The 13,082-nt window shown below is 56.3% G+C and overlaps 1 protein-coding gene across 4 annotated transcripts in view; it reads right to left on the bottom strand.

The window, feature by feature from the left end:
- Positions 1-4,576: 4,576 nt before the first annotated feature.
- ACY3 (aminoacylase 3) overlaps positions 4,577-13,082 on the bottom strand; it is a 36,865-nt gene continuing 28,359 nt past the window's right edge. Inside the window, exons 1-8 of one of the 4 annotated variants that reach the window (XM_048855789.2) lie at positions 10,898-11,031; positions 10,164-10,280; positions 9,281-9,532; positions 8,478-8,673; positions 8,303-8,396; positions 6,140-6,247; positions 5,706-5,815; positions 4,577-4,815 (exon numbers count right to left, since the gene is read on the bottom strand). In XM_048855789.2, the coding sequence (XP_048711746.2) occupies positions 4,624-4,815; positions 5,706-5,815; positions 6,140-6,247; positions 8,303-8,396; positions 8,478-8,673; positions 9,281-9,513 (933 nt within the window). In that variant the 5' untranslated portion in view covers positions 9,514-9,532; positions 10,164-10,280; positions 10,898-11,031 and the 3' untranslated portion in view covers positions 4,577-4,623. Of the gene's footprint in view, positions 4,816-5,705; positions 5,816-6,139; positions 6,248-8,302; positions 8,397-8,477; positions 8,674-9,280; positions 9,533-10,163; positions 10,281-10,715; positions 10,805-10,897; positions 11,033-13,082 lie in introns of those variants that run through there. The other 3 variants (XM_048855791.2, XM_048855790.2, XM_048855786.2) reach the window with 3 other exon arrangements.

A 13,082-nucleotide genomic window follows, 5' to 3' on the forward strand; every position in this document is an offset into this window, starting at 1 on the left:
GTACCTGGCTTTCTTTAAAATTGCTCTTTTCTGATCCCATTGGAAATTTATCTACCCAAGGAAACTGACCAGCCGTGCAACAGTGGAATAAATGATTCTGCTACAGGTCTGCCAGAATAAGTCCCCATGTGGCTGCTCTATTCCACAATAAAAGTGACTTCCAAAGCAGAGTAAATATTCTGGATTAAAGTTAGTTTTGTTCTGGAATAGGGTCTCCACAGGGGGAGATATTCTGGAATGGTTTATTCCACTATCCCGGTCAGTTTCCGCAGGAAGATAAGCCTCAGGGTATGTCTGGTTTAGTTTTTAGAAAGTAAAGGGACTTTTCCATCTCAGACTCTACAGTTCTGGGCTTTGGCAAACCCCGATTCATCTTTGAGAGAGGAAATACACTAATGGTGCAATCCAGAGCGCATGGAGGTTGATGATGATCCCATTGGGGTCTGGCTCAGTGTACAGTGAGTATCCTGTACTGGTGGCGATAATGGATTGTGTGTTGGCCTTTCAGAGCTTGGAAGATATTGAAAGGCAGTGGGTTTGACACACATTGCTGATTCTTACCCATGGAGAGAGCAGTTTCTGCATGGAGTGCAGATAAATGATTTCTTCTGCAGCAAGATATTCTAGCCTGTGTTATGCATGTGACCAGATGATCATAACAATCCCTTCTGGCTTCTAAATCTATTATTCTTACTATTTGTATTTATGGCAGTGCCTAGAGGTTCTGGCTGAGATCAGGGCTCCATTGTGCAGAACGCTGTACAGACAGTCATGGAGATCAGGGCCTGTTCTGCCGGACTCTGCATGGACATAGTAAACGAGATTGGGGCCCATTGTCCCAGGCACAGAGTCATAGGCCGTCCCTGTCTGAAATGCTTGTAGTCTAAACAGATGAAACAACCAAAGCTGCATCATTATCCTGATTTTGCAAGTGAAGTCTGAAGAGGTGAAATGACTTAACCAAGGTCACACAGTGAATCTGTGGCAGAGCAGGGAATTGACCTTGGGCCTCCTGCATCCCAGCACTGATCCTTAACCAAATTCTTTAGGGGATAGGATTATGTTAGCCTTGGGGAAACTGAGGCACAGCTCAGCATTGCTTCGGCCAAGATTGATGCTGAAAGAGGGGAAATTGAGGCACAACTCTTCATTGCTTTGGTCAAGACCGCAGCTGAAAATGGGGAAACTGAGGCAGCTGAGGAATACTGCATAATATGTGATTCCTATGCAAGATTGGAAAAAGCCCCTGATACATGTGCAGTAGCCAGGAGGCCGCTGCCTACGATAGAGGCCCCTTTTCAGAGGGTGGCCATAGATACTGGGGGACAGCTCAGTCAAGGGGCTCAACAGCAGCGATGGATGATTTAGGCTCAAGCTTGTGAAGACCAGCTGTTTTTCATTGTGGTGAAATATTTGCTGCCAGTTTGCATCCAAACTTCAGCATAATAGAATAAATAGAAATAAACCTATTTCCCACCAGATTCTTCACATATGGGGGTGGTTCTAGAATGGAGGTATTCCCACAAGCTTGTCATTTGTCTCCTGCTTCTAGGAAGCAAGGCCAGATTCCTGGGAAGGCAAAGATGGGATTTTTTGCATAGGGGGATGGAATGTTTTTCTGTCTCAATTTGCTATATCCCTGTAACCCCTGCAGCACCCCTTTCTGGCTGGGGGGAGGAGTCCACATGACTCATCTTCTTTGATGTTTAGTAGAAGGAGACATTTCGTTCCTATGAATAAAGCAGCTAGGAGAGGTGGGAGGGAGAGGTGAATGTGTCTGGGAATGCAGAGTGCTGACTGTTAAACTCATGCATCTGGTGCTAGCCACGGTCCGAGACAGGATACTGGACTAGCTGCACTGGCTCTGATCCAGTCTAGCTGTTCCTGTGTTCTGATGCAGCCCCGGAGGGAAGGGGCCTGGCTGGCTCGGCGGTGGGAAATGGAATTACGGTGTCTTTTTCCTCTTGGGGGTGCTGGATCCCATGTGGCCCCCAGGGGCTGGGATTAGTTGGCTCAGGGGAATGGGACATAGTGCCTTTCTCCTCCAGGTCCCCAGCTCCCATCCAGCCCCAGGAAGATAATGCAATGATGGGGATGAGTTTACCATCCCCCAGGTTACCGCTGTGCTGGTCTGTGTCTCCCTCTAGTGACTGCTCCGCAATGAGGTTTGTACGTCCAACAGTGTTTCCAGCAGGGGCAGGGCTAGGTGAGGGGCGGGGAAGGGGACTTGCTAGAGCTATAGTCACTGCAAAATTTGCATATCCCCCCGCCACTCTGCAGCAGCTGCCGCTCTCTGGCCGCCCAGCTCTGAAGGCAGAGCAGAGAGAGCAGCGGTTGCTGGCTGGGCACCCAGCTCCAGCAGCAGCGAAGGAGTAAGCCTGGGTGTGGGAGCTGGTGTGCCTGAGGGTAGGCCCCGGCCCCTGTCCCTGCCTGCTGGGGTACACTGCCCAGGACAGGTGGAGGGTCCGGGGCTCCCCACAGCAGCCTGGACTAACCCACTCTGGCCTGGGCTCCTGGGCCCCACCCCTCGTGGTTGCTGCTCCTCGAGGGCTCTGCTGGCCCCAGAGCTGAGTCGCCCTTCCCAGGCAGCTCCTACTGGCTGCGAGTAGCCAGCGCCCGAAACTGCCTGGCTCTGGCTTCCAGCCTCTAACCTGGCCAGGGGGTAGGACCTTCGGGGGGGGGGGGGGGAGGAGGAGGGGAGACCTTTTGAGAAGTAGCAGGGGGTGGGGCCACAGAGAGGGGCAGGGCCTCATGGTGAGGGGCACAGTCCCCCCCCTTCTGTCTAGCCCATCTCAGCTCCCCACCAGGAAAAGGCTGGCGGCGCCCCTGGTCTCCAGCTGGCAGACACCACCTCTGAAGTACTGAGCAAGGGCCATTTGCACTGTGCTCCCCAGGGGAGCCAGCAGGCAGCCCTGGCAGCCCCAGGCCAGAGCAGACTGCAGGGCTAATGTTTAACCCTGGCCTTTGGCCGATGCCACCTGCGGCTTCTCTGCCTCCCGCAGGGCTGGTTAAAGCTAAACCCCAGGGCTGGGTGTGGAACAGCTGAGCCCAAAATGGGGCCCATTCCCTGCTCTCGCCCCAGCTGCGCCTGCTCCCGGCAGGGGGTGAAACCCTGAGTCCAAAGGAGGCTCCACCGCTCAGGCTCGGGGCTGCGCAGGAAGCCAGGCTATGCCCGGGGTGGCAGAGCCATGCTGAGCAATCCCCCGTGAAGGCAGGGGCAGCCACTGGAGCTGGCCCACTGGTGGCAGCAGGGGGCACTAGGGATCAAGGCCATGATTTTGGGGGGCTGTTAACGATCCTGATTATTGCCCTGGCCTCATACGAGAGGAAGAAAACAGTGGACTGGGGGGTGGGGGTGTGTGGGACAGACCCATCCCATGCTACTCCAAGCCTCTTCTGCTTCCCCTCAGCAGGTTGGAACTGGCCTCTATGATCGCCCAGTTCTGAGCCAGGCCACGGCATGCCTGAGGGGACTCACCACACCTCCCACCCTCACCTTTAGCCCTGTTTCGCCACCCCCTCACTTCCCTGGCTCCAGCCCCCCTCCCGCTGCATTGGTTCCTGCCCATCCTCCTCCCCCAGGGCCTCCCCCAAGACAGCCCCTACCTCTTCACTCTCCCACCCTACACCTGTCCTCACTCCTGCATTGCTCCTGCTACTGCAGTCGACTCAGGTTGCACCTCCCCCACAGCACCTGAGGGGGTCACTGAGTGCACAGGAGAGCCAGGTGCCCCGCTCTGTGTGCTGCTGCCTGGCACCACAGCAGACAGGAGTAACAATTGCAGGGAAAATCTGGCTCAGCCCCAGACTGGAGCACGCTCAGTCACCCTGTGGGGCGGGCCCATGGGCACTCTAGTCCCTTCTAGGAGCTGGGAGGGGTTGGAGCATGCTCAGTGTGGACAGAAACTTCAGGGAATTAAAAAGGCCCTACTGAGCGTGTGCAAACTCAGATTCTCCAAAGGCTTATCACTTGGCCAAATTTGGGTGGATTTTGATGGGGATGGCAAACGGCACTTCCCTTCACTTAGAATATAGAATATCAGGGTTGGAAGGGACCTCAGGAGGTCATCTAGTCCAACCCCCTGCTCAAAGCAGGACCAATCCCCAATTTTTGCCCTAGATCCCTAAATGGCCCCCTGAAGGATTGAACTCACAAACCTGGGTTTAGCAGGCCAATGCTCAAACCACTGAGCTATCCTTCCCCCTCCAAGGCCACCCTGCTGCTTGGGGGCGCTAGAACCTTGCAAAGAAACTGTTGTAGAAATTAACCTGGCGAAACAACACCTTTGCCCTAGCCTTGTTCTTGGGAAAAGGCTGAATGGCTGAAATGTTCCAAAAAAATTTCTGCCTGAGGCAGACACCAGGCTGGCCTGGAAAGTTTCAGCCTGAATGGTCAGTTTTTCAAAGTTATAAGAAAGAAAGAAAAGACGTGCACTGGGAAGTGCTGGGGAACCTGGATAATAGGTGGTGCTACCAGATAGTGCATCCAACACCCAGCCCAGCCCCTCCATCACAACACAAGGGTGATGTCCGCCTGGTAACACCCATCCCATCCCTCATGGCACACACCGTCATATCCATTCAGACTCTGTTTATTCCCTCTTAGCCCATGGCCCACCTGGCTCATTCTCGCTGCAGGCCGGGCATGGAGAATGTGTGCTTCTCCATCTTGGCAAAGGCCACCTTCTTCTCATAGTAGGCAGCCTCGTTGATGAAGGCTGGGTAGATGGTTGTGTCGTCCTTGTACAGGATCTCCTCCCCACTGAAGGTCTGGAAGATTGGGTCCCCGGGATTCAAGGGGAGGAAATCCTTATCCTAAGGGTGGAACAGGTTGGTGATTGGCTGGGGCTGGAGTAGCCAGGAACTCCTCCCCCACAGCCAGTGCTCTTGCCTTGCTCTCTACAGCACCCCCTGCTGGTTGAGGCCAGGATCCCCACTGTCCTGGCAGTACTCTCTGGTAACCAAACATTTCATTAGATATGTGGCAAGACCCCATGCAGGTCACAGTGCCTTGTGAACTAAGCCCACCCCAACTCATCTCCCGGCTGTCCAGTGTCACCCAGCCTGATGCTGTATTGCTACAGTGTACAGCTCCCTTGAGCCTGAGGGCTGCATAACCAAGAACATGGAATCAACTTCACTCGCCCCGTGCCCCGGAATAAACCCAGCTTCACCCCGCTGAGCTTGGGGCTAACTCTGGCACTGCCTTGCCATGGCGGAGCCTTTGGGGTACAGGCCTCAGTTGCACTAAGGTCCCTTTGTGCCGCTCAGAAGTAGAAACAAGAGCAGAGACATCCCAGCTGCTCTAGAGCTGGTGTAAGAGCCCTGCTCCCAGCCCCCACTATGGGCTAGACTGGGTGGGGGTGGGGTGCATTATGCTCTGGATATTCTCTGCCACCCTGGGACCACGGAGAGCAGAGGGTAGCTCACAGCAGCCCTTAGGCTGCTTTAACCCACACCAGCGGCCAGGCGCACAACCCACAATGCAGGGAGCACAGAGGTGGTTTAAAGCCCCCCCCTGCCCCCCCCCCAGCTCTACCCAGAGCTCAGAGAAGGGCTGAGAGAGAATCCGGGCTAGTGAACCAGGCCTTGTCGTTGCCAGGCTGGCTTTGCGCACACGCTGGAGCTACAGCTGTGATCCGTCTCTCCCAGAGAGAACAACAATGCAGGGTGCTGGGACTACCCTATTCCAAGCCCACACCCACCTGCAGCTTGGGATGCACCATGGCTGAGATCTCCCCATCAGGGTAGCGGGGATAGTCCATGAGCCCGGTGATCTTGTAGGCTTCAATCTCAAAGGCAGGGAACACTGTGCCTATGGGGCAAAGGGAGCAGCAGAGGGCTCAGAATGGGGGGGCACTGCAAAGGAAGGCTGCTCTCCCCCCCGCCCCCCCCAGTTAATCACAGGCTCCCACCGCTGTGGCTGGTGAGGAAGGTGACCTCCTCAAAGTATTGATATGGGAGGAGGGCCTCACCTAGGGTGACCAGATGTCCCGATTTTATAGGGACAGTCCTGATATTTGAGGCTTTTTTTCACCCACCCCTAGGGCACTGCAGAGCAATGTGTGATGGGATAGCTCAATTCATCTCCAGGGTGATGCCAGGTGGGATAGCTCATGGCTCCTCTGGGATAACTCACCCTTGTTAAAGAGTTCGATGAAGTCCAGTGCGCAGGCCATGAGGGCTCTCATCTGAGCAAACAGGTCAGCTCTCACCACCCTCTGGGGCTGTGGCCCCAGCTCCAGCACTGCAGGGAGACCACAGAGACCCAGTTACAGCTTGGCTACCGCGCCCTCCCCAGCACTTCTCCCCAGAGCATGCTGCAAGGAGTCCCCCAAACATGCCCCAATGCCCATTGCTACCCCCGGGGCCCTGCCCCAGGGGAGAGCATCACCCACCCCCTCCCTCAATCACAGCTATGCCCCAGGTGCCTGCTAAAATACTACCCGTGTCCTTTCATCCCACTCACCCCCAACCCCGACCTCACACACCTGGCCCTCACTGCTCTCAAGACCTGCCATGCATGAGACAGCGGAAAAGGCTCTGGATGGGGATGCAGAAGCCGTGGGGTTCATCCCTGCCTCTGCCACCAACCTCAGGTGTGACCTCCAACCCATCCCTCTCTGAAGGCCTGGCACTCTAAGCCTGGCTCAATCCCAGGTTTTGGAAAAACTTTAACCACCTCGGGGGGAAAACACCAGGGAGGGGGGTGAGCTAGCCAAGCTAAAGGGGCAGCATCGGCACAAGAACGAAGGGGGATCACCCAGCCATGCATAAATGCAGGCTAGAAATGAAAGGTGGGGTCTACCCATCAGATCAGCAAGGGTCCAGATGAGCCTCCCAGTGGGGTAGGGGGGTTGTGTAGGGCAATTCCCTGAAATATCCTGCACAAACCTTCTTTCAAGGAAGTTTAACTTAATTTGGTATGTTTAAGCACCTTAGGCATTGGTTGTATTGAAAATGCAGATGTTTGTGTGTTATTGGGGGATGGCATGGAACGTCTCTCGGCGGGGCAGGACTAAGGTAAATCCTGGGGCAAGTTAGGAGCTTCAAAGGACTACTTGGAGCAATGGGCCAGGCAAGACTGGGCATTTCAAGTGAAGTGATTCCCTAGGAAATCTTGAGGGGGAGGAGGATGCAAATGTAACTCCTCTGCTATGCAAGAAGCTTCGCCCTGAGAATGGGAACTTTGTCTGCTGATCACTGGTTACATGAGGACAAGAGCAGAGGGCCAAACTGTAGGAAAGAGGGACACATTAATTCATGGGGATGCTTGTTCTGAGTCCCCTGGTGTGATGAACTGGTGACCACAGAAACATCCATGGGTGGGGTCTGAAGGACTGATCACTGGGCAGAGCCGTGGCAGGAGTCGGGAAGCTTATTAGCAGTAGTGTCGAGTCTTTTGTTTTAGCAGCTTTTCTCTGTCATGCTTTCACTTTAGGAATAAATGTGCTTGCTTAGAAAAGCAGTGTGATAACTAATTAGGGTTAAGATGGAGCTCAGTAAGTTTGTGAGCATCAGCAGGGATGTGGATTCAATGATCTGAGAATGACTGGAGAAAGGATGGCTACTATCTGCTGACAGAGCACCTATGCAATAATCCTCAGCATGGGGATTGAACCCTTGGCCTCTATAGTCACAGCCAGAAGCCACTACGGTGTGAACTGCAGGAGGCAGCAGCCTCAGAAATCTGTACTTGTGATCGGGACACTGGAGGGTGACAGAGCCCCACACAGCATTACTGCACTCTGTCGAGCCACCCCAATTCACCCCATTTGCCATGGGAGCCCCGAAGGAGCCAGTCTCAGAGCTGGGGCAGGCAGCGCCCTATGAGGGAGGAGGTCATGGTGGGGCTTAGCTGGGAGCAGCAGTGGGAGGGGGTGTGTCTCCCAGGAGAAGGAGATGGGGAGCCATGGGAATGAGGGGAAGAGAGGGCACTGGGAATGGGAGGAGAGAAGCCTTGGGGATAAGTGACTAAGGGACAGGGCTTGAGGGCTGGGGAAAAAAGGGCAAGGGTTAGGAGTGGGGGCAGAACTTGGGGATGGGGAGGTGGGGCTTGAAGGGGCAGTGGGCACTGGACATGGGGCACAGGGGGCAGGGGTGTGAAGCTGCTGGAATGGTGATGGGGTGGGGAGGAGGTGACATAACCAAGGACGTGGTGGGGGGCAGCAGTGCTTGGTGCCAGAGGGGCATGGGAGGGTGGGCTCTGGGGGGGTACCTGAGCAATGCCATTCCCTGCCCTGGGACAGATTCGCTCACTCCACAGGGCTCTCCCTACCCCCTGGCAGTGCCTGCTCCCTACCTAGCCCGGCTTTGGCCACCGAGTTGATAGAGTAAGTCTCCTCGCCTGGCAACTTGTACAGGTAGATGGGACAGGGGCTCCGTGTGTAGTGCGTCTGGGGGAGAGAGGAGAGGGGTTAGGATGGGGGACCCTGGCCTAGTGCAGGGCGAGTGGAGAGATTGGAGGCTGGCCCCACCTGGATGTAGTGGCACATGTGCATGGGCAGCAGGCTCTCCTCTGAGTCCACGATAAGGCAGGCGCCCATGTTGGCCGTGGTGTTGTGCAGGTCAAACATGAAGTCAAAGGCCTGGGCTGAGCCCTTGGGGCCGTAGGTCTGGTTGATCTTGCGGGCCCGGACCACCTCATAGGGCTCGTCCTCTGCCTCTGCAGAGCTGGGATAGGGAGAGATGAGTCACATGGAGCCACCAGGGCCCCCGGAGCCAGGGGATGGCTCCAAGTAGGGCTCACCCTCCCCCCAGCTGCTGGGAGCCTTCTCCACTTCAGTTCACGTTGGTGGCCCCAATCATGGTGTGGGAAAGGTTCCGGGGGGGGGCGGGGGTGTCAGTGTGAGGGGTGGAGGATCCCTCTGGGGCAGGATCCCTGGGGGGAGTAGTGTGAGGGAAGAGGGGTCCCATGGGGGGTGCAGTGTGAGGGAAACCCTATCCACTTATGTGGGGCATGTGATCAGTCACCCCACATGGTGCTCTCTCATGGGCTATGAAGCCCCAGCTCATGGAAGATCCCTGGGCTTCCCACCACCCCCTGGGATAGCAGTACAGAGTGTTGAATGCTAGGATAACTCATCCCAGCCCTGGGAACTGTTGCAGAATGATGCATCATGGGATACCTTACCCGTCACTGGAAGCCTCTCCACAGTGATGCATCATGGGATAAGTTTCCCACCCACTCCCCGAGAACCAGTGCAGCGCTGCATGCTGGGACAGCTCTCCCCACCGCCCCGGGGACCAGTGCAGAGTGGTGCGTGCTGGGGCAGCTCACCTGAGGAACTCGGTGGTGAAGGTGCGGTTCAGATCCCGCCCCACGTACCGCACACACTTCTCAATGGCACACGGGTTGCCCAGGAAGGGTGTGACGGCAAAGCTGTCACGCCGCAGCTCCATGGGGTCCCGCAGCCAGTGCTTGGCCAGGTAGACGCCCGACATCTCATTGCCATGGGTGCCCCCACTCACGGCCACACGGCTCAAGGGCTTGAGACGGCAAGAGGCTGCCATTCCTGCGGCTGCTCTGCTCCTGTGGGAGGGGGAAGAACAGAGGATGCTGCCCAGGTGAGAGCCCACATGGGATCTTCCCCATCCAGTGGCTCTTCTGCTACTCTGATATCATCTCCACTGGCCTGGCCTGGCCTGTGTGTGAGGGGTAACTGTAGGGGCCTGATGCCCAGAAGCCAGCTGCTACAGTCACCCTCCAGCTGGAGGCCCTGCCGGTATTTTCCCCCATCAGTATTTACTGGGGCTTCAATCCCCCTGACAGCGAAGTGTTCCTCAGCCAGAGGAGTGTGGAGCCCACCCCTGTCTCTATGCCTCTGTGAACAGCTTCCTTTCAGCGGTGTAGGCGTTATATGGGCTTCCCCTTACTCAGCCCACAGACAGTGCCCTGCTCTTCTTGGGAATCTGCTCTGGCAGTGCCCATGCCAGGCTTCACACTGCATGGCAGGGGTCCTGGGGCTGGCCTCCCTGGCTTTCAGCAGGTGCACTGGCCACAGCAGGTTCTCCAAAGGCTGGAACCTATGACACAGGGCAACTGGCCCTTTAAGAGGGAGTGGAGTTTAGGAGTACCTGCAATGGCTTCCCTGATGCCCAGGGGGATCCCTGCCCCTCTTAAAGGGCCAGTCACCCCGTGATATCCAGGCAGCCACACTTACCCACAGGCTGGTGTGGAAGAGCCTCAGGGCGGTCCAGATGGGGACAGAATCCTCAGCAGGATGCTGGGGCCAAGGGGTTATAAGAGGAACATGAAAGCCACTGGCAGGAAGCCAAATCTGCCAACGTCACAAAAAAGAAAAACCCACAAGGATGGGGAGGAGTTTCCAGGCACTGAGACCAAGCGAGCACAGAGATTGGCCCTCCATCATTCCCTCCTGTGCCTCCTTCCCCTGGGAGCACAGGGCTGAGGAACCACCAGACTGGATCCAACCCACGCCTCATCTAGCCCAGCATCCTGATTCGTACAATAGCCAGCCCCAGCTGCTTCACATGAAAGAAATGCTGCAGTTGCAGGATCACCTGCCCCGCAGACAATGGTCACTCTAGCCCCCAGTTGTTAGAGGCTGCAGGGTTGTGCCTCGAAGCATGAGGGTTTAAAGTCCTTACATAGCCCTAGTTTATTCCTTGAACATGTATCCTAACTCTGCACGGTCTTTTTTTCCATCAAAATGACTGCCTCTTTTAGAAATCCTGCTAAGCACCAACAATACCTTGTGGCAATGAGTGCCGCAGGCCGATTGGGTGTGGGGTAGAAAGGCGTTTCCTCTGATCAGTTTGGCTCCATTCCACGGCACGTCCCCTTCTTTTTGTTGCGCGGGGGCGACGGGACAGTGAATGAAACAGGCTAGAAATGGTCCAGCCAAAGGCGTATCCTGGAGTGCTGAACACTCACCTCTCAGGCAGCCGATAAAGGTCCCAGCCCACCTGCTGGTTGTGGGTGTATGTCAAGACAGACCCCCCAGCTTTGATTCTGTCCACTGCCAGTCAAGGGCCGTCAATAACAATCTCCTCGGGCCTCCCATATGTGAGAAGCTGCTCCAGGTCCAAGCCATGCCCTCTGTGTTTAATGTTTACCTCCCACTGTTGGAACTTGGGTGAATTATACCCCAGGGCTGGCAGCGACCTCTTCTCTGAGGCTTCCCTCATGGCCTCCAGCCAGGAGACCTGCTGCACCTGGTGACCCTAACCCAGATCACAGGCGTCTCAAGGGGCCAGATGCTGGATGTACAGTCCCCAGGAAATGAAAGTGAACTCCAGGCCTTGGAAAGGGTTGGGGGAACCCTGAGAGGTTTGGGGAGCAGTGACTGGATTCCTCTGGCTCCATATCCCAGCGTCCAAGGGACAGGGCCCCAGCAGGTGTACACTGGTGTCGCTACATTGGAGTCTGCTCATTTACACCCGTTGAGCATCAGGCCCCACATGCTTATCTAAAGCCTGCCCAGATCTCTCAGTGCCCCCCTGTGCCCCGCATGCTCTCCCAGCCTGCCCCACACAGGGAGATTGGGGCGGGGGGGGGGGGAGGAGGGAATGAGCAGCAGCTGGTGGTGGGAGCTGGTAGAATAGACAGGAAGTCCCTGCAAGCTTGATTCCATCCCCCTGCTGTTCCTGCCCTGGCGCCTCCTGCCCCTCCACTGTCCCCAGGCCCCCTTGCTGGTCTGCTCTTGTCCCTCACGACTCTGGGTGAAGTAGCCACAGCCAGGTCCTCTAATGCAGCTTAGGCCCGCCCCGCAGCTGCCCCGCTATCCAAGCCCTGCCCCCTGCAGCTGTGCCAATGCCCTTCAATCCTGACTCACGGCCCCCCGTTACCCTAGCCTTGGGCTCCCCCACCTGCTGAAGCCCCTCCATCCTGACCCACAGCCTCTCCCCCTCGATCTCTTTGCCAGGTGGGAGCGGCACTAAGCTCGTTGGGAGGGGCAGGGCGTGTTCCCTTCCGCCTGGGCATGCAGCTGCAGCCGTCCAGAGAAAGCATGACACAGCAGCTCTAAGGGCCCCAAGGCCGCCTCTGGTTCCGAGGGCATGGAAGACCCTAAGGGCTGCTGGGGGTGGGAGGGAGAACAGGAGAAAGCCGGAGGGAAACTCCATCCATGAGCTTGATGGGAGCTGGGGGTGTCTATAGCCAGACCCACTGCTATGGCCTTGACTCCCTGGGAAAGTACAAGTGTTGAGGTGCCTGCCCCCTGGTGGCCCTGAGGGTGCATTGCCCTCAGCTCCCTCCCTTCTATCAATCAGTTACTGACCGCAGGGTACCTCAAGCAGAGGGAGGTCTGATGTATTAGCTCTTTGAGAGAGTCTAAACCCCTCTTCATTCGGGTCCCTATAGAGGCTCAGTTTGGCCTCTTTCTGGAATCACCAGCCCTGCCCCTGGAGCTGGGTTGGTACAAACCAGGCAGGTTCCTGTCATGGGATAGGATAGGATAGGATCGGATCGGATCGGATCGGATCGAGTGGGGCGGGGCGGGGCGGGGCGGGGCAGGGCAGGGCCAGGATAGGTGCTTGGGGAATCCCTCCGCCTAGACCCACTCTCTTTTAACTGCGCTCTGGTAGCTTTGCAGGCTCAGGTGCTCCTCATTCAATGAGCTGCCAACCAGCCACCTAGATGGTTAATCACTACAGGTGGGCTGAGTTGGGCTCGTTCTCTCTAAAGAAGCCAGCCTTGGGTAGATTGGGCCCTGTCTCCTCTTGAAGGAACCTGCTCCCTTGTACTAAGACCCTGGTGGTGTCCAGCTCTTCTTTGAGCAGCCCCTCACTCTATTCCAGCCCCTGGAGTCGTGTTGTTTATATTCAGGTAATCCACTAGTCTTAACAGTAAGTCATTGCTAGTAACTTAATGCCCTTCGGTGTGAGCTACGTAGTTAACACATAGACAAGAACACCAGAGGTGTCTGGCTGAGAGGGACCCGGTGGTCAGCGCCTACAGTCCCTTCTCCCCCTCCCGCCAATGGTGCCCATGCTCCCTGGGAAGATGAGGCACAGTCACCCACTTTGGTGGCTGCGTTGTGACTGTCTTCCTCCCCACGTGGGGAGTTAGCTTGCCCAGGCTGCAGTGCCACAAAACAGCCACTATCCTTGGCGCTAAG

This window comes from Caretta caretta, chromosome 6, assembly GCF_965140235.1.
Source record: "Caretta caretta isolate rCarCar2 chromosome 6, rCarCar1.hap1, whole genome shotgun sequence".
In the NCBI taxonomy this organism is placed as follows: domain Eukaryota; kingdom Metazoa; phylum Chordata; order Testudines; family Cheloniidae; genus Caretta; species Caretta caretta.